Source organism: Artemia franciscana, chromosome 1, assembly GCF_032884065.1.
Source record: "Artemia franciscana chromosome 1, ASM3288406v1, whole genome shotgun sequence".
Classification (NCBI taxonomy): Eukaryota; Metazoa; Arthropoda; class Branchiopoda; order Anostraca; family Artemiidae; genus Artemia; species Artemia franciscana.
Genome location: NC_088863.1, coordinates 59,516,673 through 59,541,462, shown reverse-complemented (window position 1 = coordinate 59,541,462; position 24,790 = coordinate 59,516,673). Strand labels below are relative to the sequence as shown.

The 24,790-nt window shown below is 35.6% G+C and overlaps 1 protein-coding gene across 3 annotated transcripts in view; it reads left to right on the top strand.

Annotated features, from left to right (window-relative positions):
* The window catches only part of LOC136032067 (uncharacterized), a 46,130-nt gene extending 25,047 nt beyond the window's left edge, over window positions 1-21,083 (top strand). For 2 of the 3 annotated variants that reach the window (XM_065712191.1, XM_065712196.1), the window contains 3 exons: window positions 5,386-5,601; window positions 8,040-8,147; window positions 20,382-21,083. In XM_065712191.1, the coding sequence (XP_065568263.1) occupies window positions 5,386-5,601; window positions 8,040-8,147; window positions 20,382-20,915 (858 nt within the window). In that variant the 3' untranslated portion in view covers window positions 20,916-21,083. The remainder of the gene's footprint in view (window positions 1-5,385; window positions 5,602-8,039; window positions 8,148-20,381) is intronic. The other variant, XM_065712205.1, reaches the window with a different exon arrangement.
* The last annotated feature ends 3,707 nt before the right edge of the window (window positions 21,084-24,790 follow it).

Below are 24,790 nucleotides of genomic sequence, written 5' to 3'. Positions count from 1 at the left end.
TCTGGTGAGGGTTTAAGTTCTAATAGATGTGTTGAAATAAAAATAGTATAAAAAAATTGATACAAAAAATAGAAAGTTATAAAAACCACTCCGCCGTAAAAAAAAAAAAATAAAAAGCTGTTCACTTTCTATAAAATAATATGATATTTAATATTTTCTGCATAACTTTTTGTCTTTGCACTTCTGACCACTATAGCGAGTGAGTTAAGCTTTTTATTAAAAAAAACAAAAAAACATCTTTTGGGGTCATTCACTCGTTGTGGCTATTTGTATAGGTCAAACCATTTAGTATATCGCCTAACTTTATGGTATTGCTTAGTAACTATGATAGTAATGAAGAACAGGAAATAAGAATAAAGACACAACTTGTATACTCATAAAAGATATATTAAACATTAAATACTAGTTCTGTTAGGAATGTAACATGAAAAAACAGAACGAAGAGATAGAAATGCATAGCAGACATTTAAAACGAGTTTTAAGTATAGGCAATAGAGCATTAACTAATCACTGTTTGTTTTTGAAAATAGTGTCTTAATCAACAGTGTCAACTTCAACGAAATCTAAAAAATTTACTAATCAAAATTTTATTTTTCAAAACAACATAGCGTATCTTTCCGCTTTTTAAAGTTGAATATATTTTGCTTAAATTACAAAATTCACAATTTTATAAGAAAAAGCTTGTTTTTCTGTTTCTACTCCCGCCATGCCTATTCATTACATGGTCGATGTCTACCTCAATATTTCGGTGAACGTTTATAATGGCAAGTCCTGTCAGTCAAGTCATGTAAATCTAGAGCTCTTCGTTAGTATTTCCTCTACTATTCATCCTAAAATATTCGAATAAAGACCAAAATCATCAGAAAAATAAAACTCTATTTAAGATACATGTAGGTATGTTCTTCAAACTAAATATATGAGTTGAAATACTCCTTAAAAAACAAATAGTTACGTATTTGTTATCTTTGTATTTGATAGGCATAGATTCGTGATTTAAATTCTCAGGGCCTCAAGCTTTGGAGATTTGATATTTTGAGAATCTTGATATTTTCATATAATCAATTCAAACGTTTAAATCTCGATATGTCTGTTTAGCACAAAAATGAAAATTTGAAATTTGACTCAGATTTAGCACTAAGTAAGAGAATTTTCCTGTAAAAATTTTGATTTATAAATAACTAATCATGGAAATATGATTGGATGGCATGTGCCAAAATAACGATAAAAATCCTCAGCGGTATATATAGTAGTTTAGAAAATTTTATGGACAAGTATATTCAACCCATATATTCAATATATTCAATTGAGAAGGTGAGAAATTCAGAAGTCATATTGCAGTTGCATTCTGTTTCTGTGGTTAACTCAAGCTGTGAAAATTTCTCCCTTTTATAATTTTTTTATTAGTAAATGTTTGAAAAAAATCAATGCCATTGCCATTTCACTGATTCAAACTGAGAATTCAGAGACCCATCTATACGAGCTAAATAAAACAAAAAAACACATAATTGTTTACCTTCTTATATAAAAAATTTTTCGAAAATCTGTTCTTTTTAAACGATTACTCCTACCTTTGAAGGAGTATTTTGCCTCACAGGCTTAATTTTAAGTATATACTTATACACACCTTTATTAAAGTTTAAAGAATATAGCCTTAATTTTAATGTTTTAGGATGAGCAGAGGTGATTTGTCATATAATGTAGAGCTTTAATTATATGAAAATAGGTAGTAAAGTGGCCACCATTTGCTTACCAAAATCCAAAATTTAAATTAGCAATTTTTGCACTTTTCATACATTTAATTTCTATTACACAAATCCCCTAAAAACGACAATGTTTTAAAAACCACCCTGCTTCGCAAAAAAGCAAACCCAAAAAACTAAGACAGACAGCCCAAAAAAGCAATCATATCAATTATTTTGCCTCAGTGGAATAGCAAGACTTGAAAACAAATTTTGACAGTAAAAAGAATTAAATATTTTGCTTTTTAGCCCTGTTGTGACAGCACAATCCTAAAATATCATTTCGACAACCTAAAGGTGTTAGGATTTTAAATTTCCCCTCCTTGTTATTAAGAAATGAAGATTTTCGCCTCTCGGTTGGCTTTTGTGGTAAAACGGACAGATTCTCTTGATAAACCTAAATTTAATTAAATACTTTCTGGCAGTATGCGTCCTTGGTAAAATCTAACAGAGACAGCACAAAGTAACTGAAACCTTGTTTGCAAAAAGAAACAGTCGTAATAATTAAAAACTATTAAAAACCAAATACAAAAGAATAACTTTTGTCCCAACCCAAACCAGAGCAAGCGGACCCAACCAAAAATCGACCACTACGTCAGGGGGTTGGGTGCCCCGGATCTGCCACTGGGATACACTCAGGTTTGTCAAGTTATTTTAGGGCTGACACACCATAAACAGAACACTTGTATCTAAGTTTGTTTGGCGTTGCACTTCGATTTGAAAACGATTTTCCTGGGGATTATTCTCTAAAATTTTATGTTTCAACTTGTTGAAAAGAATGTTCAACAGCCATCTAAAAACATACAATGGAGTGATGTAAAAGAGTAGCGAGCAATCAGATACTTAAAAGTACCCAGTGGTGCAAATTTTGGAATAAGAAAAGTGGAAGAGTCACTAATATACTCATAATGTCAAACGTTTTTAAGTCTTAATTGTTCTATGGAATTCAACCTGTATTTAGGATTGACAAAAATGAAGTCCATTTAGTAAAGTTTGGACATCAAAGAGAAATGTAGATGGTTGAACAATGTCTAAGTAGGTAATGGCTGCTTCTGCTGCCATTCCAAGGGACATACCTTTTTGTCCGATCAAACTGAGAGAATGAAACCCAGTTTATGTGAAGACTAATAAAATTTCAGTTGCTAATCTGTGTATTATTTAAGTATAGTACTTGGGTTAGGGTAGGAGCTAAAAGCAACTATAGTACCAAATAATTCTTCCAGGACCAATTATAATTTTGGGACAGTACTGTATTGTTCCATTGTTGATTAATTTACTCAAATACGTTGTTTGGTTTGACATAAGCTCGGATAGGTGTGATCCAAGGCTACCATTGCACTCTTTGTTGCTTTTTCAAATTTGAAGGAGGCTGGCAGTCAAGGGATTTTTCAGTCAGCATCTCTGGTGGTCAGCATTAGACGTGTTCATACCATTGTAGTCAGCATTTTTCTTTATCGTGCTGATCTTATGTTATTTGCATGATTGACAGGGATCTCATTATGTCATTCAGCTTGTTGCCAAAATTTCCTTTGGATGCAAGACGGGTTAAATACATTCACATCAAATACCATACTTTATTTGCTTTAAATGTTTGTAATTCGCAGATATGTTGGAGCACTGAAATGACAAGTACATTGTAGATTCAGATCTGTACTCTTAGATTCAGTTGGAACTGATATTTCCACCATGGATAGGAATCGGGTGGCGCTGAATGTAATTTGAGTCTGAACTTTGTCCAGACTCAAAAAGTCCATGATTTTGTTGATTTTAAATGCTGTTGCATCCTAGTGCTTTTAGATCAAGCCACTACATCTTTGCACCGATTTTGGGTTTACAGCTCTAACCTGCTGTTTTGGATTAAAAAACAACATCAGAGAGGGTAGAAATTCAAAACGTGTGAATATGAAGATCCAGTCACAAAACCTTTTTCGATTACTAGTTGCTTAGATAAAAGCCTTTTGACTTTTCTATTAGCTGCTTCTTCCTTTGCTGCCATTTTGAAACATGCTGCATAAGAGTTAATTTAGAAAGGCAAGATTTGTTGCCTTATTTGTTGTAACTAAACAGCCAGAATTTGGGCTTCTACCCAAATCATTAGTTGCTATATTTTGAGGCTATCTTTACATGTACGGAGCAGTTTATGTACAATCAGGAAATTAATTTACTACCTCTGACAAATGTATCTATATTTTCGGAAAATTTTTTCGTCTGACATATTAAGGATGTAGTCGAGATCCATTTGTTATGTCTTTCCCACTTCTTATAAAACTTGTAGTGTTTGTGTTAGTAAAATTTAGTATTAGTATTAGTAAACTTTTAGTACGGTATTGGTAAAATTGATATTACAGTAGTCAATGATGTATTGTATGAACAAATTCAACAGAGCAAAATTAATTATTGTCGTCAAAACTATATTAGAAGATTCAAGCTGCAGTTTCAGCTTGAATTTAGATAAAATTCAATAATTTAGCATAAAATCCTACATTTCTTTAAGGAGCTCCGAAATCTCCACTGTGAATAGCATAAGACATTTTATGTATGTGTGATGGTCTACTATTACATTGAAAGGAAGGATTTGTTTTGCGTTTTTTTTTTATTATCTACCCAAATTAGCTAGGTGAGTGCCAATCCTGAGATTAGTGGAACACATTGGTTATTTTATTTCCAATACCATTGCTTCTATGTTGTTGTTTTTTTTTTGTGAGAAGAAAATTCATGCTTCTACTTGTAAATTGAAGGAAGTAAATCTGGGGAAGCAACGTCTTGTGCGATTTGTTCTGACACTGCTAGTTTACTTTTGAAAATATCATTTTGTTTTAAATTGAGGTTTTAAGGTAAAATCAAATCATTTATAGTAAAAATGATTTTGAAACTCAGTTTTGAAACTCTTACAGTCAAATCTATGGGAATCAGGATCTAAGAGGGACATAGGGAGGCAAGAGGAAATTTACATAGATGGGATGGAGGAAGAGGGCTGAGCCAAACTTCAGGGACAGTTTCTCATGATAAACAAAAAGGGGGTCAAGTTTTAATATTTGTAGATAAAAAGAGCAAGGAAACAGGGAACCTCCATAGATGATTTGTAATTATCTCATCTGAAGCTGTTAGATTTTTATCACTTTCTCCTTTTTTCAGAGTGAATTGCCAAACAGGAAATGCATATTCTAATGGTGGGTGGATGAATATGTAATAAAAAAAACCAACTAATTTTAGTTAATCCTTTGTAACATGATATGTCTTTAGAGATTTCAGTATTTAGATAGTATCGTTTTTCTTTTTACAATCAATTTCGCAATTTCGTGCCAATTTAGATCAGAAGAGATACCTATCTTTACCGGGGTATGGCTCTTATTGATGAGGTTTGGGTCTATAAGTGGTTTGACTTAAGGTGGGCTAAAGGTGATTTAAATTTGACTTCCAGAAAATGAGTCTCAAAGTAGGCCTATATGTGGATTTCGAGATTTTTCAAGTTAAATGAAATTTAATAATTACTCTTAGGATATATTAACAAAAACGTTCTCTAATACAAAGACTCTCAAATTTTTGTTGTTCTTGTTAACAATCTTTGGCTTAGTTCTAAGATTCAAAGGTTCTTTTTTTGTGTTCATTTTGTGCTAATTGGTTTAGATTTTTCAACTTTTTTCAGGATAATCTAGTGGACGATATTAGGTTGGACTCACGAGTCAACAAGATGTTGTATCACGTTCGGAGTTTAATGAAGCAGTCATTTCCAACACTTGTTAAAGCGGAACTACTTAGAAATCTTCTGATTCAAGCAGATTTTGATTGCATTCTGACATCACATTTGCAAACTTTTGGAAATTCTTATGTTTGCGGAGACAAATATCCTTTAGTAGAACAGGTATTACTTTAACTAAACATTCAAGAATTTGTTGGAAAAGCTTAAAATGAGGAAAACATCTTTAACTTCTTCTTTTGTTTGATTATTTGGAGACATTAATTCACAGTGCTTTTATATGTTTTTTACACAAGTTTAAGTAATCTATAGCCTATATAAAAAATAACAAGCCACAGTGCATTCCCTTTTTCTTATATTTTTACTATAAGCTCTGAAAAAGGGATGAAAATGAACAACCATGTACTTGAAGGACCACATAACTTTGCATGAATGCAGAGTATCAAGGAAAAGAAAGCCAAAGTATAACATGGTACCTGCAGATTCAACAAATATAGGCTATGTGAGTAATAGTCGCAAGCTTTGAACAAGGAAAATAATTTTTGGCGTTCGCTCGCCAATGAGTGTTCAACTGAACAATTTATTCATGAGAAAAAAATGTCCATTTTTTTTTAATTTTATGCCAAAGGATAGACTATTCCATGATTTTAGAAGGGGCTGATTAGGGGCAAATTGGACCAGACTTCCTCACAAGCTTCTTGTGCTCCTTATTAAAAAAGATATTACTAACATACATGCAATATATGCATTGTACAAGTAATGACGTAGCAAAATAATTTTCTTTTCTGTAAATTTCACCCGAAAATTTTTTTGGTAATTAGTAATTTTTTGCTCGACAGCAGTGCTTGACTGCTCATATAATTTTGGACGATGAAATGACGAGCTAGAAAAAGTATTTTTATGATAATGGAGCCTAGAGAAGAAATTCTAGAAGCTCCCTTCATTTGCACCACCAACAATAACTTATGATGATACTTGATCGTAGATTTTCAAATCGCTTGTTGTAATTAAGGATAAGGGGGAGGGTGATATAAGAAAAAAAAGAGGGAGGGTGAGGAATTTCAGAAAAGGAAGGGTAATATGAAAGTTATACCATCAAATTCAAGTTCACTTATAACTTTAGAGCTGGAGTTTCTATTCCTTTCCTACAAAATTACGAAATTTTGTATTTTTCGCAGAAAGCTGGTCATAGATGCTTGCATAATTGTTTTTTTTTCCACAATGCTGATTCTATTGAATCAGTGGCCAAAGAATATCAAGCGAATTGAGCTGATAAAGCGAAAATTCGACCTAATCCATTTAGGACTAACCGAAAGCTAATAATATAGCCTCCCTGCTTCAGAAGCCATACACTCAGTGACTCATCCATACCTGTAAATATGTGCAGTTAAAATAAAATGGACGGTTATAATAGGACGTTCCTACTGCATGTTAAGTGCAGTGTTAGGCTCAAATTTTAAACATTTTCTTACTTGTCCTTAAGATCAAAGTTAGCGTGGAGGAATTTACTTCCCGACGGCTTTTATTTTGGAGGAATATATTAGAACTAAGAATGCACTATGGGTTTGAAGTAGTGTCAACAATCCCCTTATTATGGAAAGTAGTTGGTTGAGCTAAATCATTGTGTTAAAAAGAAGCAAAAAATCTTCAATTTAAAGAGTGGAATGTTTAGAAAGAGGAGGTATCCCTTCTCTAATTGGGAATAATTCTATTCGATTGCGTTTAATAAGTATATCAAGATGATCTCTTTTATTCTCATTGCAATGATATGCAAAATTCTAAGACAAACATAAATTAAATATGGAATCAAAAAGCAAGCTTAAAGCTAAGAACGTCTTTAAAATGAAAATAATCGCCCTTATATGAGGGGTTGCTGCTTCTCTTATCCTCGCACTGTTAAGGTGAAAGTTTGAGTTATTTTTTGTTTTTATCATATTTTGAGACTGAATTTACTCATATATTTAGCTGTATTCAGTTTAGACAATGCGATTTTCAGTTTAAACTGTTTGAATGGTAATTGCATATGAATGTATTATATTTCTCTTTTGAAATATTACATGGCATATCAGGCGCTAATTATTGAACTAATTTTACCATCTACACAAAATAACTTGATTATTTTTATTGTTATACTGGAAAAAAAAAATCCAAGCGTTTCCAAAGGACCTTGAATTTTTTTTTTTCGACACGCGCCAGTCTCCACATATTATTTATAAATATTTATTTATAAATATAAAAATTATAAAGTATAAATATAAAAATATGACAAATAATAATACGAAATATAAAAAGAGCTCTACTTCCATCCACATTTGTTGAACCAAATGTTGTCCCAACAATTACAAGACTATGTATTTCAAAGCTATACTCCTCCTTTCTTTGTAAAGTGAAAGTAACTTTTATGGATTTCAAAATATTAAATTAGTTTATTATTTGAAAAATGACGCGAATATTACTATACAGAAATACTAAGTTGTTATAAGTTACATGAATTTGGAGTAATTAAAATTGAATTCAGTGTACTTAGTATTTTGAGTTTCATAATGAGCTTTTAAAAATTTTAGAAAAGGAGTTGATGTGTAAACTAAGTACTACATTTTCAGATTGTGAGTTTTCTTCGACACTTTTTATGGGACGACTCACAAAAGCAGAGATGTCGAATAATAAGTGATATGGAACATGAATGCTTCATTCCATTCTTGTATGTTCAGGTTAGTTTTGACTTACCATTTGAATCCATGGAGTTTACTCGACACAATTCTTGTTCTCTACTCATTATTTTCAGATGAACTAAATCTTTAGATAAAAACAACTAAAGACGAACGGATTAATAAAGCCAAGTAATTGTTACATTTTGATAAAGTAAGAGCTATGTATTAATTATTTCTAAATGCCTCTGCACACAAGGCAAAAATAATTTTTTTGTGAGAATCAGACCGACACAACCATTAATTTGTGAAATTGGTGGTATCTAGCTCAATTATTGTGAGAACTTGGTTTTTATTAACATAAATTAATTTATTCAATATTCTCAAATTGTGGTAAGAGCGGAAGTCTGCTTTTTCAAAATTCTCAAAAATGCTGATCTCTTTGCAAACATTCTATAGACTGTAATTTGACATTTTAGTGTCTTAATTCGACTGTTTTCATTCTTTACTACCTAAAGATTGGCTTCTCAGCTAGTTAGATAATGCTCTAGGTATGCAATAGAAGGGGGTATTTTTGCAGGGATGGGTTGTGATGTAAAAAGGAATCTTTAAAAATTGTAATTGTTCACACAAACACAAATTTTGCTGTGAAATCTCAGTCTTTCCTCTAACAGTTCGAGGTGGGTACCTCCAATTTGATTTCCCAAGAATTTTGCTCAATAAAAATACTAATGTATTATATACAGTGATAGATCCAAAAGACTGACTGGAAGAGTTATGCCTCAAACAGTAGTTTGAAAATCCACAAAATATTATTTTATTACTTAAAATACTGGATTGCAGGGAAGGGTGGGGGAAAGTATTGAAACCTGACAACAAATTATCAAAGAGGTATTCATTGGGATTTTTTTAGGCTAAGTGATTTTAACAATACTTTTGTTGAATTATAGTGGAAAAAATACACGAATGCTATAAAGGGATCGATGTAAAGGATAACATGTTCCTTCTTTCCCCATATACATCTGGTCTAATTTTGAGCAAGCCAATTGATTCATCATAGTTGAAAGGTGCAATAAATATGCGTTTGGGCATGACATGATCCCCTCGTAGTCCTTGTAGAAAGAGCTGTTAGTCACTTAATTTGCCAAGTATTTGTGAAATGCTGTAAATAGGATGGGTGTACAAGATACCTTGTAGCACCCTTCCTCTGGTGCTTGTAACTTAAAGTGAATTTAAATTAAAAAGTACAAGGAGTAATAAAATAGCCCTATTTTTATTATTTTAATTTCATTGACTAATTTGGGTCATCATGGCTTTTTGTAAATAAAAGGATGTAGTTGAGTGAACAGGGCTGCTCATAATCAGAAGATTGGGCGGTGGGTTTTATTTTATCCTCTACAAATAGGCTTTCTGCCAAAAACTTCACGAAAATGGTACTCAGTGGAACTTAATTGTTTAGATATATCTATCACGGTGTAGTATGCACAGATGTAAAGAACTTAAATAACATCGAGTAGTTGTAGTAGTGGTCGCGGTATAGAGAGTAGGGGTAGCAGCAGTAAGAGTAGTCGTGAATGTTGCACTTTTTTCGACTATGTAGTAGTAGCTTTCATAGGAAGAAATGTATAAGGTTTAAGTAGTCACTATAGAGTAGTAGTGATAGTAGCAGTACTAGTTGAGTTACTTTTAGTGGTACTAGGAGTAGTTTCGGTAGAAACAGCCCTAGTAGGATTAGTCATGTTAGGCTTAGCTTTGGTAGGAATAGTATTGCAAGTAGGGTTAGGAGTAGTCAGACTGGATTCAGGTGGGGTAGTAGTAACTCTTTTGCTGGAATAGTAGGGGTAGTAATGCTGGGGGCTTTCTACGAAACTAAAATTCTATATTTGTCAGTTGAATACTTTTTGAAAAGATAAATCCCCTCTGGTTTCCCATTGCAACATAGTCTGCTAATACAGCTAATTTCGAATATTTAAATATATTACCTCATTGATACGGTTTCAATCAGCATGAGTTCAAAGAGGTTAAATATATATGTGTTAGAAATTCGGTACAGGAGATGAAGCTAGGATTCTCTTTGGGACCTTAAAAAGACTTACAATCTTTGGATTATTCTGATTTCAGCAAGTTGTAGTGTGTCTACTCTTGAACTAAAATCTATCTATGAAGCTGCTGTTTTGAAATAAGCAGTTTGTAAGATTTGGTACCTTTTCCCCCAGGGTCGTGCCCATCAGGTCAACTTGAAGTTGTATTTGTTAATATCTTTGACTTTTTAAATTCAAATAGATATCTTGAAATTTTCATCTGATATATATGGGGCATTCCTTTTTAACATTGTGTTTCACTTCTGCATTTAGTTCTCGTTCTGTACTTTCACATTTGAGTCTTCATTTAAGAATCTAAGTCTTTGAGTCTAAATTAAATCTGAGCCGAAGATCTAATGATTATTCTCGCTTTATTATAGGAACATATGGATAACATCCAAGGAAGAATTTCTAGTATTTTTTGTTTCAGGGGACTCTATTTCCAGTATAGGTCTAGGTATAGGCTGATCCGTATAGGTATACATGGACTCTTAGTTTTGGCCGTTTTAGCGTATTCTAAGAAAATAGCAATGGTAATAGACGGCTAAAATTTTGTGGGCACCATAGTCTAGCAGTACCAGACGTGGTATCTAGTCATAAAATGACCCGTCAGTTAACATAGTACTCGCATCATTTAAGCACTGCTAATCTTTTTCATTATACTAAGGTAAATAGAAGACTGGTAGGATCAATATATCATGGTTGTCCCCTGTTTTGGGCCGCCTCTCTTATAACCAGTCATAAACCAGTGCCGGAAAGCTCTATTTTTGGATAGTTCCTTCATCCTTTATTTGCCAAAATGAACCCGATCTCTTTTCTCCTTAATATACTCCACCATACTTCCCTTTTACTGCATCATATTGCCTGTTCATCCCCTCTTCACCTCTCAGGAACCCTCACAAATCGTGTTCTTCCTTGATCTGTCCCCATTTATTTTATTACTCATGGCTTCCCTATCAATGTTGGTCGCGTTTGAGAGTTCTTGCATATGGGAACTATCCATCTGGTCCTCTCTTAAAGTTAAGCAACTAGTTGAAATACCAACTGCTAGGGGAAATACCTTTCTTGATGTTATGCTTACTAATACTCTCAGCTTTGGCCCCATGGTACCTCTGTCCTTTTGTCTTCCTCTTCAAACTTTTAAGTATTTTTCTCATTTACCTATGGGTTTTATTAAGGTTTGCCCTCTTAACAAGTCAGCCTACTTTCTTTCGACACATCGCTGAACGCCAAAAATTCAGAACTTGTTCATAGTTTATTGAGCTCTGTCTTCCATAAAACCATCACTCGGAAAATAAGGTGGTGGTAATTTTTTTTTTTTTTTACTAAGAGTGGCGTTTACTTTAAAACTGTGTCAGTCCCTAGTTCATCTTAGTAACAATTAAATCTTTTCTGCAAGTATCAGACCGAAAGTACCCCCTCCCCTGTCCCTTTAGTTTCATTGCACTAACTATTTTTTACTGCTCGCCGAACCAAAGTATTGATTCATAACGCAAATTCATCCAGCAGTTGCAGAGAAGTTCTGATTTTGTTGGTTCTAAGTATCCCAATGCCAATAATGTTAAGATGTATTCAATTTGTTCCTCTCTTAAACTCAAGAAAATAGCTGAAATGCCAACTACTAGGGCAAGTACATCTAGTGATGTTGTTCTGACTAAAATAAATAATTTTTACTCTCAGCTTTGACCCCATCGGGTGGGAGTTATTATTGCTCTCTCCTTGTGTCTCCCTCTTCAATCTTTAAGCATTTTTCTCAATTATATTTTGATCTTACTGCCCTCTTAACAAATCGGGCACATTAGTGAATACCAAAGATTGGTCTGTTTCTTACAATTCACATAATATTGATGAAAAAATTAATATTTCCAAAAAAGTAAAATGATCAATATTTAATTTGTTTCCCAGAAAAATAATTAAAGAGTGTGCCAGTGATAAGCCTATGCTGTTATAGACCTAAGTCGTTCAGAAACGGTAAATTGAATGCTGCTAATATAGCCTAGTACAAAAAATACTTGAAAAAGAAATTCGTAAAGCTGGTCGATCCTTCCACAAAAACTAGGTCGAAGAATTGTTTACCAAAATAACCGGTCTTCAGAGGTTAAAAAGTTGGGTGCCCAGACACTTCACTAGGTAAATTTAAACCTGCCTGGGCCTTCTGAATTTACCGCCAATAGCCTTAGCAGGATTCTTGCTTCCATTATTCAAGGCCTTCCGGTATTGTCTTATCAGTTGCGAACTTTTGGTCTTCCCCGTTTTTTCACCCTTTATTTCTTCTTTGAAGATTGGAATAAGAATTGGGAGACTGAGAAAAACAAATGTATGTCCTCTGTATATTCCTTTTCCACTTATTAGTGCCTTTAGTGATCTCCTTTGACCGCCCTTGTGTGTCCATTCCAAAGAAATAACAAATCATGGGTAATTTCCAAGAATAAGGAAGCAGGATTGATGACCACAATGAGCAAGGTGGTCTTAATCTCTATTTAAAAAAGAAAGTTGGATAACCGGGTCTTGAAGATGTTCACCCTACTTCTCTCACTCCTATATTCATAAAACTTTATGGAGGATTCTTTGGAAACTGGGTTAAGGGGCATATCCAACCTCTTATTGACCTAAGGTAATTTGGGAACCTGAAATCTACTTCAATTTCCACCGTTCTCCAAGAAGCATTTGATCTTCTCACTTAATTTAATGTTTGTTCTTCCCTACACCGTGTTGAATGAAATTCCACAAGATACCTCAAATTTGGATGTAAGTGCCAACCCTTCTGAATCCATGATAATGTCAACTGAATTCCTGAAATCCTCGCTCCATTTTCTGAATCCTATCCCCTTGAAATATTCGTGTTCTCCTTTAAATTACTTGACGTCACAATTTCTTCTAGCTTAAGGGGGGGTTTCTCAGTTAAAAATATCATCTACTAAGCTAATGTATCTATCTCCCTCCTTAAGCGTCTAAATAAATTTGGCACCCTTATCCCATTTTTTAAAGATTTATACTTTCTTCGTCCTTCCTTATTCTTGTCCAGTTTGGCAACCTGGCGTTTCCAGGGAAGAGTCAGATAAAATTGAGTCTATCCAAAACAGGATTCTGTGAATAATTTCTTCAAAGAAGGTAAAGTCCATGCTCTGTCCATCTAGAAAAGTTTTGGTTACCAAAGGTTCGTGTATAGGATAGGCTACTCTCGTTTTTTTTTTTTTTTCAAAAACACAATTCGTAAACCGTCGGACATAACCACAAATCGTCGGATGGAACATATTTTCTCCAGAAAGAAACTCCTAAGCCAAACTTCCACCTCCTTGGGCCTTTCCTCTACATTAATCTTTGTCCCCTACACTATGGAAAAATAGACAAATTATCCCGCTAGTTTCTGCTTCCTTATTTACTGATACAGCCCATGTTTCTTTTTGTTCGCATATGTTCTTCCATCATTTTTTAATGTCTCTTTTAATTTTTTTTTTGATTTATAAATATATTTTTTTTAATTGAGTTTAACCTGTTTTGTCTCATCTTTTAATATACCATGACTAGTCTCAGTTAATGAACGACTAATTAACGGATTTTTATTCTGATATTTTAAAGTTTGGTGTTCTTTGGCCGGTCTTGTAGTTTTGTTGGCTTTTAAGTATCTGATGTGCTATTCTAATACCTTGTTCTATTACGACTCGGTTATTGCCTGTTTAATCTTTAACAAACTTTGAAAATGTTCCTGGGAAGATCGTCCCAAATCGAACTAAACCGATAAACAAGGCTGTTCTTCGAGTACTCAATTCTCGGTGTGTCAAGCTTAAGATAGCTGGACTGAATTGTTTGCCTTCCTGTCTATCTTGTTGATTGGGCCATAGCAGGCACAACACGAGAAAGTTTTACAGAAGGTTGTTAATGTATGTACTTGAAGAAAACAGTAGCCTGAAAACGGTCTTCTAAGCATGTTTCTTCATAAGCATGTTATTTATTTAGATTTAAAAAAAAAAGCTTTATGAGTCTACTGCTCTTTAGGGGCCTCTCCCAGGCCACTCAGCATGTCCCTAGATGGTGATAGGGGAACGCCCTACAGATATGTAGGGTACCTCCATAGGATGCATGGACCAAAGAGGGACCTTGTGAAACTGGGGCACCCTCGCCAAGGACCATAAATACACGTGGAGGAGGAAGAAGGCCCCTCAAATGTATACTCAACAGGGTCCTCCGGCGGGTCCACACGTCTCATGAGTATTGGGTTAAAATGGATGGTGACGCAGAGCATCATCGTGGGAGGATCGGATGACACAGTATTCGAACGGGATTCTGATTAATGGATAGTTCTTGTGGGCTTGGTCTGTTTTGACGGAATTTTTCGGGCTGAAAAACCTTTTCCTAGCTAATTTATCTAGCACAATATTGGTATATATAATGAGTCTGAGGTCATGGGCTTGGGACTGTCTGTGACGTATTTCGACTCTCGTTGATAGAAGAGTATCGTCTGAAAACCATGTTGTGACCAAGATGGGCCCAAGATTGTATAAAACCTCCATTTATACAGGAGGTACCAGGGACTTATTATTGTCTGGCTCTAAACCGGCTTAAGCACTTTGATGTGGACTTGAGAAGATATGTTGATCCCTGTTCAGCACTTGTGTCCAGGATCATTGCTTTTTCCTGATGCGAAAATAATTTCAATGATTTAAAAAACATGAAATCGGAACTTAGAATGTTACGATGTTAAAAAATGACTATCGTATCGACATTTTGATTGGTGAATTCAGACGATTTGAGCCGGCCTTATTAGGAGTTTCAGAAACTCATATCCCAGGGGTAGGAAGCATGGAATCAGATTATCAAGAATTTGTTTACTCAGGCAGGAAGGTTGGGTATATAGATAGAAAGTTGGGCTCATGATGAATAAAGAAGCTACTAAGTCCTGTTTAGGCTGGGAAGTTATTAATAATAGAATACTAATTGCTCTTTTTATGACTAAAAAGTTCATGGTATCAGTTATAGTGGTATATGCCCCTGTTGAATCAACTGACGGAGGTGCTAGTGACTCAGATGAATTTTACTTAGAGTTACAGGAGCAAATGGACAGGATCCCAGGTAGAAATACGGTGTTTTTACTAAGAGATTTTGACGCCCACGGCAGTAAAAATGGGGATAGATGGTATCCTAGCCTAGGTATATTTGGTGTAGGAAAAGAAGACAGTGATGGCTAGAGACTTTTGTAATTTTGAAGGTATAACAATCTAGTTATAAGATAATACGGTTTTTGGTCATAAAATGACCCATAAGTTGACATGGTATTCACGTGATGATAAGACAGCAAACCTTATTGATTTTGTTATGGTAAACCGAAGACTGGCAGGACCAATAAAAGATATTAGGGTATATAGGAGTGCTGTTATTGATGTTAACACTGAAGATCACCATCTTGTAGTGTCTAGGATTAATTTAAAGCCGAAATCTTGGAAGGGTAACTACCTCCCAAGAAGTTGTGATGTAGATAGACTCCAGGATGTGAATTTGAGAGAAACTTTCTAGGAACAGTTGAATACTAAACTAGAGATTTAAAAATTTTACAATATTGATTATGGTTGAAATATTTTTTGGAAAAAATTTGTGAAGGTTGCTGACGGTGTCTTAGGGAAGAAAAATTGGAAACGAAGCTTGGAATGTTAGCGAAAATGCCTTATGTTTAAAAGAGAGGTGGTGGGGCTCGTATAAAAATTGTCTGATTGATATATCATATCAAAACAAAAGTAATGTAAAGAAAGTGAAGAAAGCATTAAAATATGAATTAAGAAGGTGTGAAGTGTAGGCTATGGATAAAATTGCTGAGAATCTTGAAGATGCAGCTACACAACCTAACAGTAAAATGGTTTACTTCGCAGTTAAAGATAGGAACAGGGCCACAATTGGTAACAAGGAAAGACCTAAAGTGAGATGGGCAGAACTATTTGAGAATGTGCTAAACCTAGATATAGTTGCGGGGAAAAAAAATATAGAGTAAAGTGAAAAGTTCGTGATACCTTGGATGTGAAGGAAGATTTGTTTTGTGCGGAAAAATTAGCGACAGTACTAAAAGGATTAAGAGATAATAAGGCTCCTGGTGCTGATAGTGTGGTAAATGAGTTTCTTTGATATGGTGGCCTTGAGGTTTGAAATAAGTTACTGAAGATTATGAATATAATTTTTGAAAAAGGGGAAGTACCTAACGATTTTAAGAAAACCTTAATTAAACCACTGTATAAGAAGGGTGGTAAGAGTGAGTGTCGTAATTATTGAGGCATTAATCTGGTGTCTGTAGGTAACAAATTACTTAGTAATATGATACTTTTTGGACTGAGAGATGCTGTATACAAAGTTTTAAGAGAAGAATAGTGCGGTTTTAGAAAAGGTAGGGGATTTGTCGACCAAATTCTCACTCTTAGGCTAATAATTGAGAAGTGCCTTATTTGTCAAATACCTTTCGTCATCGGTTTTATAGATTATGAGCAAGTGTTTGATTCCGTTGATAGAAGAGCCTTAACAAAGGTCTTATCCTTGTCTGGTATACCAGATGAATAAATTAAAATGGCTAGTGCTATGTATGAGAATAATACTGCTGCGGTTAAGGTAGGAAATGAGGTTAGCAGCTGTTTTTTTTTTTTTTTAACTAAATAAGGAATTAAGCATGGTTGTGTTCTATTCCCAATTTTGATGGAATTTGTCTCACGGAGAACAGGAAATGCAATGGGAGACCACGAAATCAAATGGGGAGGAAAAACTCCTGCACTAAGATTATACTGCTGTTTTAAGCATCCTAGATGAAAGTGTGAGCAAAATCAATGAACTTTTAGAGGCTTTGCGAGTTCAGGATCTTAGAATAGGTTTGAAAGTTATTGTTAAGAAGAGTAAGTCACTAAGGCTAGGAATAAGTGAAGATTAAAAGGTGACGTTGTATAACGAAAAGATTGATCAGGTGGGCAGCTTCAGTTACCTTGGTAGTATTATTAGTAAACTCGGTGGGAGCAGTTGCCCATTCAGTCCTTGAAACCTGCATTTGGTTGTCCGACGATGGTGTTTAAATCCTCAATCACAAACAACATCCTTCTTGGGCACCTGGTCTATGGTGAGTTGGAGCTGGGAGTAGAAGTTTTCTGCATCTTGGTCACTCCGTGGGGAGTCAGGGGCATAAACTTGGACGATGCAAATGTTAGCAATGGATCCATTAAAAACGCCTGTGATGATACGCTCTGAGAGTGGATTTATGGCAAGCAGATATTTTTTAGCAAGTTTCGAGAGTAAAAAGCCAACAAATTGACGGTGAACAACATCACTTTGTACCGAAGTGACGAGGGTGTTGCCGATTATGGTTTTTATTCCGTTGATAGTAAGGTGGCTCTCTGATAGTCCAGCAGTATCCCAACGGTAGTGGTCGATTTCATTTAAAATTATTTTTTTGTTTCCGTTTTAGGGAGTTTTCGTATATTTAGCTTTTCAAGTGAAAGTGATGTCTTTGGGGTAGATATTGGTTTCTTCTCTGGCTGAAGTGTTGTCAAATCGGATAAATAGTCGTTGGTTGCCCCGGACATGGTATTTAAACTTTATCATCATCAACAATATCATTATTTCTTGTATTTGTAAATCTAGATATCAGACCATCGGTTACCCCGGACGTGGTGGCATAATTTTTTATGGCTTGTTTTTTTATGGAGCTTCTTGGCTGTTTTGTCAGGATAGCGGTATGCCACTCCTCTCTACCCTTAGCAGAGGCAATTGTCCAGGGTTCTGGACCATCAGCCCCTCTAGGAAGCCCCTCACAGTTGTCCCTCTAGGAAGGGATCCTTCCGTTTGGGGTTCTGCAGTACCGATCATTTTGACCCATTCCTGGGGGAGGGATTGTAACCGCTGGGTTTAAACTGTCGAAATGTCGGTGGTCCCTATACGGTGTACATCTTAGGGGCTTTCCTCCTCACACGTCTGTATTTATGACCCCTGGGCTAGGTCCCAGTTTTTAATTATAGACCCTCAGGAACTAGGTCCCTCCTTGGTCCGCGCCTCCTATGGAAGTGCCCAACATATCTGTAGGGCGTTCCCCTATCTGCCACCTGGGGACGCGCTCAGTGGTCTAGGAGAGGCCCCCCCCACTAAGAATATGACTCTGTAGGAATCTAGCAGCTAGTTATGTATTAAATCAGGCGTTAGGCAGGGTTGTTTTCTATCCCCCTTTATATGTATCATTTTGATGGACTTTTCCTTAAGGAGCACAGGAAAGGTAATGGGAGACCACGGAATCATATGGGGAGGAAAAACTCCCTTGTACTTAGATTATGCCGATGATTTAAGCATATTAGATGAAAGTTTGAGCGAAATGAATGAACTTTTCGAGGTTTTGCGAGTTCAGAGTGCTAGGATAGGTTTGAAAATTAATGTTAAGAAGACTCAGTCACTAAGACTAGGAATAAGTGAAGATGAAATGGTGACGTTGGGTAACGAAAAGATGGATCAGGTGGGCAGCTTCACTTACCGTGGTTGATTTATTATTGAAGATGGTGGGAGCAGTAAAGAGGTTAAAAGTAGAATAGCCAAGGCTTGGGGTGTTTTTTTCATAGGTAAAAAAATGTTTGTAAGAATAGAAAGATAAGTCTGCAAACCAAGATTAGAATATTGGAAGGTACATTGATGACAGTGGTCAAATATGGCTCTAAAGTATGGGCGCTCCGAAAAGCGGATGAAGATCTACTAGACTTTTTCTAGAAAAATTCCCTACACAAAAAAATGTCCCGCTGTAATTAATAATTGTGAGTTGTGTCTGAATAGGCAGAGACCCTGAATTGTCCTGAATTTTAAGTGTTAAGAACAGAAGTTTGATTCAGTAGGAAGAAAAATTTAGCTGAAGGTTTCATATTGTATAGTATACTAGATAAGTAAATTTAAAGAAATTAGTGCTAGGCAATAAAATAATGTTGCTTTGAAACAAGATAGGCAGTGGTTTGGCCTAAAGTCTGTGTTGACAAATATTGTATAGCATCCCCGTATAATATATAGATCCATTTGGCGGATTTTGTCCTAAGAAAAAAAATGCTATAGATGATCGTAGTATTAAATCAAAAGGAAAACTCTTTGATAGAATATGCAGAAGATTTAAGTGCCTATGGCAAGTTTAGTGAAATGTAATGTTTGGAGATTTTGGATCTCTCGGCGGACAGAATAGTTTCAGAAATTAATGTGGACAGAGTGGCTTCAGAAATTAATGCTGAGTAACAAACCTACTTCAACTTGACATGAATGTGGAAGGAGAGATGAGGTTAGACAACGAAAAAACTGACCAAATGGATAGCTAGGTAACAATAATAGTATAGCAGGTAAAGAAGATAAAGAACTCTTATTTGTGGATTTGTATCTTATTTGTTAGTTCTTTAGTGGGTTTAAAATATGTTTTTCAGTACTGGGGGGGGGGGGGAAATAAAGATTGTTTGGGTTTCCTATAAGACAAAATTGTTCAAAACAAAAACGAAATGGTTTGTCTTCATCTGGCATTCATCTGCCCTCGTTTTAAGTTTTAATGCTGCTCCTTACTTTCAGTTGAAAAAACTATTCATATTTATTTGTTCACTGTTTTTTTTTAATACTGCTAGAAAATCTTGCGCCCCCTTCATTGAAATTCTCTTCCCCCATGACAAATTCATCTATGGAAATATCCTCCCATGTAATCCTCCCCCTCAACTCCCCCCCTCCCAAACCAAAAAAATAATAGATAATATCATGTAATTTGGCCGTATTTGTACAGTTGCGATTAGATGTCACTTTTCTTCTATCTCCAAAATAGACTTCAAGGTACCTGTCAAATGTTGTTTTAGTTTTTTGGTGAAATTTGATGTACCTATGTTCCATAAGGCTCCCTGTATCCAAATATAACAAGATTATTCAATTTACAAGCTCTTTCCCTGCACTTACATTTTGTGATCTAAAATTTCGCAAAATATGTTTCTATTTTGTGGCTGTAAAAGCGCATACAAAAGAAACTATTGTAATGAAGCATAGTTTAAGAAAGAAACGACATGCATCACATTGTTTGTCGAAGTAACCAAAAAAATAAAATAAATGGTGTTGTTGACTCTAGTCAACAAATAATAACTGATTTCTTCTAGGACCTGACTAGCTTCTATCTGCTTTTAGAATGTATATAGCCTATACCTGTTCAGTGTATGTAAAACTATGCTAAATACTATCGACAAGTGTAATAATAATCATAATTTTTCAGGGTTATGTCTTCTCAAGAATGAAAAAGAAGCCCTCTGTTCGAGAAATTCTTATGAATGTCTATCCCATTACACAAATTGATCTTTCTGTTTCGCCTGTAGTCACCATACAATCGAGTTCATATGTAGACCATAATCAAAGACGTAGAAAGTCAACAAAAAAACAATCAAAGAACTTGGTACATACCTTAACAATTAAAACAGGAAAAAATAAACGAGTTCAGAATCAGCCTAGCCGTCTTGTATCTGCGCTCTTGGAAAAATTGGTATCTAATGGCTCTTCGCAGTGGGAGGATGTAATCAAGCGCTTTAAGAGGTCTCTCTTTTTGAAAGCGTCTCATCTCCTAAGTGCCAAAGATGGCCTCGAGAAAAATGAATTAAACGTCCAAGATGCAGTGATAAAGCGTGATGGATTACGCGATCTGCTTATGATGAAAGTGGGGCTTACTCATTCTGACTTTTTGATAATACTGGCAGTTGCAGAGTATCTACGACCTGGTATCTATGAGGAGCTATACAGGAATACTGATAGTTAAGAGTAAATACTGTGCTGCTATCTATTTTGACCATAATAAAAAGAAACTCTGGGTGCAACCCAGTGAGAGGCTTACAATATGTGGACCTGATTGTGTTTACTTTCATTTTTAAGTCGTTTGCAATTTTATTCTCTAAAATTTTTATATTAAATGCATTGAAAATACAAATTTGTAATTGATTAAATTGAGTATTTATACGGTTGACAGTTATATTCAAAGGTATATATCTCTTTACTCTGATGTAAGGGGGGATGTCCCTTGGTCTTAGTTTTTTAAGGCCTTGTTTTTTACCGTTGGTGCAGGTGCCACTGGGTTTCAGGCATGATAAGTAAAACCTTTAGCTCTCTGGTTCTTCAGAAGTTTTTCTACCCACTTCCATATTTTTGTTTAACTCCGAAGAATGTAAAATGGTTTAATGGGAAATTGTTTAATATCTTAAGTAATTTTCATTTCGTATTAAATCATAATTCTTATCAAATCCTGCTGGTATCGGAATTTAAAAACACATGTGTGAATAGTAGCATAAATAAGAAACTTATTAAGGTATTACAGGAGTTCCCGATCGTCTTTTTCTGCTTTCAATATTTTTTCTATTGTCCCTCTTTATTGTATATTTTTTGGACAATTTACAGTTTAAGCGAAAGTAGACGCTGCGTCATTTTAACCAGGCAACCGTTATGCTTACTATAGTTGCGTATCATACATCTAGATTACGTTCAGCTGGAGCTAATAGAATGGTTTTACATAAATTGGTGGCAAATATCGAATCAGACATGAATCTTGAAAATTTGGGTTATGACGATTTTAGAAAGTAATTCGAGTATTTCCATTTCAGTTATTTTTTATCACAGTCTATAAATGTTTAGTTTTAAATAACTTTCAGAGCTTAATAGCTTATGTCTGAAAATTGTATTTGAAAAAGACTTGGGAAAAAAAGGAATTATTTTGTTTCTTAGATCCTCGTGTGTTGATCCCTTTGTACTCCGATCTAATTTTAAACCAATTCTGTTTCTATTTTATTGAGATGTTAGTACCTATAAAAAAACATCTAAAACGGCTAAAGTGGCATTAAGTGTTATATGCTTGAGGGGAGATTTAAGGCAAGGAAGACCCCTAAAATTAATATTATTAGGTCCCCTAGCTGAATTCGCCTAAAGCCGTCTTTTGAAACATATATAATGCGTGAATTTAAAACTTATTTTGTTTTGACGTTAGTGACATGACAACTATTAATTAAAACAATGCATCAGGGAGTTTTCACACAGAGCCTAGTGTAAATAACCAGCAGTTACAACATGTACACAACGAAGCTCGCAAGATTATGCAATATTAATTGTTGACATTACCTCAGACCATAGATCTGGCTGTGCCGCCAGGGCATCCACAAGACTTCACCAATCTTTTACGAATTGGGTAGGTGCGTATACGTCTTCTCAATCGATTGAAGAAAAGCATGGATACTGCACAGATCAGACTGGTTTGTTCGTCACAAAATGTTCCGGGGTCTTCCCCGTCATTGACTCCCGTTTGGGTGCCAATGTAAGGTGGCTTTTGGGATCCGAGTCAGGGCTGTCATGAATGGGGAGGGGGAGTATTTGGTCACTCGGTACAAAAAAATAAGTTGGTGAAATTCTTTGTTCGGTTGAATAAAAACAACAAAAATACTGACATGTCATCTACAGAAATTTCGAACTTGATCGGTAAATGCAGCAGTTTGACCAACTCCTGCTGCGATTTTACAGATGGTGCCACAACTTACCATTTGGATAAATAATCAGCATTAAAATAGCGACATAATATTTACCGAAAATCCAAATCTTGGTCGGTAAATGTAGCAGTTTTATCGACTCGTGCAGTGATTTTATGTATTGTATTCGATACGGACATTACGCTAATTATTGACAAAAAATAGTCGTTAAAAACGACCAGCCAGTCGGTAAAATCTCTTGCTCTCTCCTCCCGGAAAAATTTTGGCTAGTAACGACACTGATCTGATTGTCCTGCATTCGGAGGACATGACACAAGTCTCTCCACCTCCGGGCTCTAATGATGTCTGTTTCCAGAGGCTGGTTGGCAAGTTTATGGACTTTTTCTTTTGTGATTCTGTCTGACCAGTGAGTATTAAAAATTTTTTTAAGACGATTGTTCCCGAATGCAAGGATTCTCTTTTCCTGTTTGGTTCAAACTCCAGGTATCGGGTGTGTAAAGGATGACGTGGCTATTGAACAGGCGTAATTTAAGGCGGGTCAAGTAATTTCTCGACTTCCACATTCACTTGAGCCTATTGAAGGTGGCGTTCACCTGGCCTATTCTGGTCATTATTTTTTTGGATGTTGATCCCGTATTCTTCACAATGCTTCCAAGGTACCTGAATTCCATGATCTGTTCATTTCCCTCATTTCCAAATCTGATATGAAGTGGGGAATCAGTAGTTATCATCGTTTCGGTTTTTCTTGAATTTATTCTTAGGCCAAGTTGGCTTGCTTTTTTGCTGACCCTATTTAGAAGCAGACGCTGCTTGCACGGTTGTAGCATAGTAATTTCATGTGCAAAGTCTAGGTCACTGACTGTTACTTCGGCAGAAATTTTGATACCGTCGGTAACTGAGTTGTGGAGAATGACGTCGGTGACTATCATGGAAAGTAACGATTACAGTACCCATGCTTGTTTTACGCCAGATAGAATTTGAAAGTATCAGGTTTACCCTTCGGGTGTCTCGATGCAGCTCTCGCTGTCCTGGTAAAGAGCTATGATAATTACGATGGTTTTACTTAGGATCCTATAATAAAAAAGGATCTTCCACAAACTTGCCCGATCTACAGAATCAAAGACCTTCTCAAAGTCTATAAAAATCATGTAAAGCTTTGAGCATCATTTCCGACTTTCTTCAGTTAGGACTCGCAAAATAAATTAAGATCGGTGCAAGAATGGTTCGGGCAGAACCCGTATTGTTCATCTCCTATGCGCTTTCAGAGCTCATTTCGGATCCTCTTCAGAATGATATGACAGTAGTTTACCGGGACCGAAAACAAGCTTATTCCTCGCCAGTTTCGTGGGACAGTGGGATCACCCTTTTTGAACTCGCTTATTAGTACGCTACGCTTCCATTCAAGTGGTACCTTTTCTTTTTCCCGTATTTTAGCGAAGAGGGTGGTCCGGAATGTTATTAATGCTGTATTTGAGACCATTATCATCTCTGCTGATAAACGGTCTTCTGGAGATTTACCATTGTTCATTCTCTCGGTAGCTATTTAAATTTCTACAACACTTGGTGGCTTCACCACTAATGTCTCAGGAGAAGGATGGCTTTGCGTGAAAGTCGGGTGGCTCATCGGGTGGTGGCCTATTGCGGAGTTTTTTGAAAGATGATGCCCATAACTCATTCACTGCTGCTGGTTCGGTCACGAGTATGCCAGATGGGTCCCGAACTGGACCGATGACGGTACGCTTCTTTCCAACAATGTCACTGATATAGGGCTCAAGAATCTCCTCTCTTGGCTGCTTCCTCAGCAAGTTTGGGCTTATTCTCGATCAGGGTTTGGTGATCATTCCTTGCCCTCTTCTTTACGGCTTTGTCTGCATTGCGTTAGCGTGGGTTTCTCAAGATCAATGTTAGGCTTTAAATAAGAGTTTGTTTTATGAGTCTGCTCTCCCTTATGAGGTTCCAAGTTCGGTCAGAGAGCCATTGGTTTTTAGGGTGTTTCTTGTACCCCAGTATTTCTATCGCCGCCGAATGGAAGAACTTTTTTGCGGCTTCCCATAGTTCTTCTTGGTCTGGATTTTCTGGCATGGAAAATTATTCTATCACTAACTAAAAAGTGAAATAAAATACTAATTAAATAATTAGTAAATAGTAAATAAATGAATACAATAGT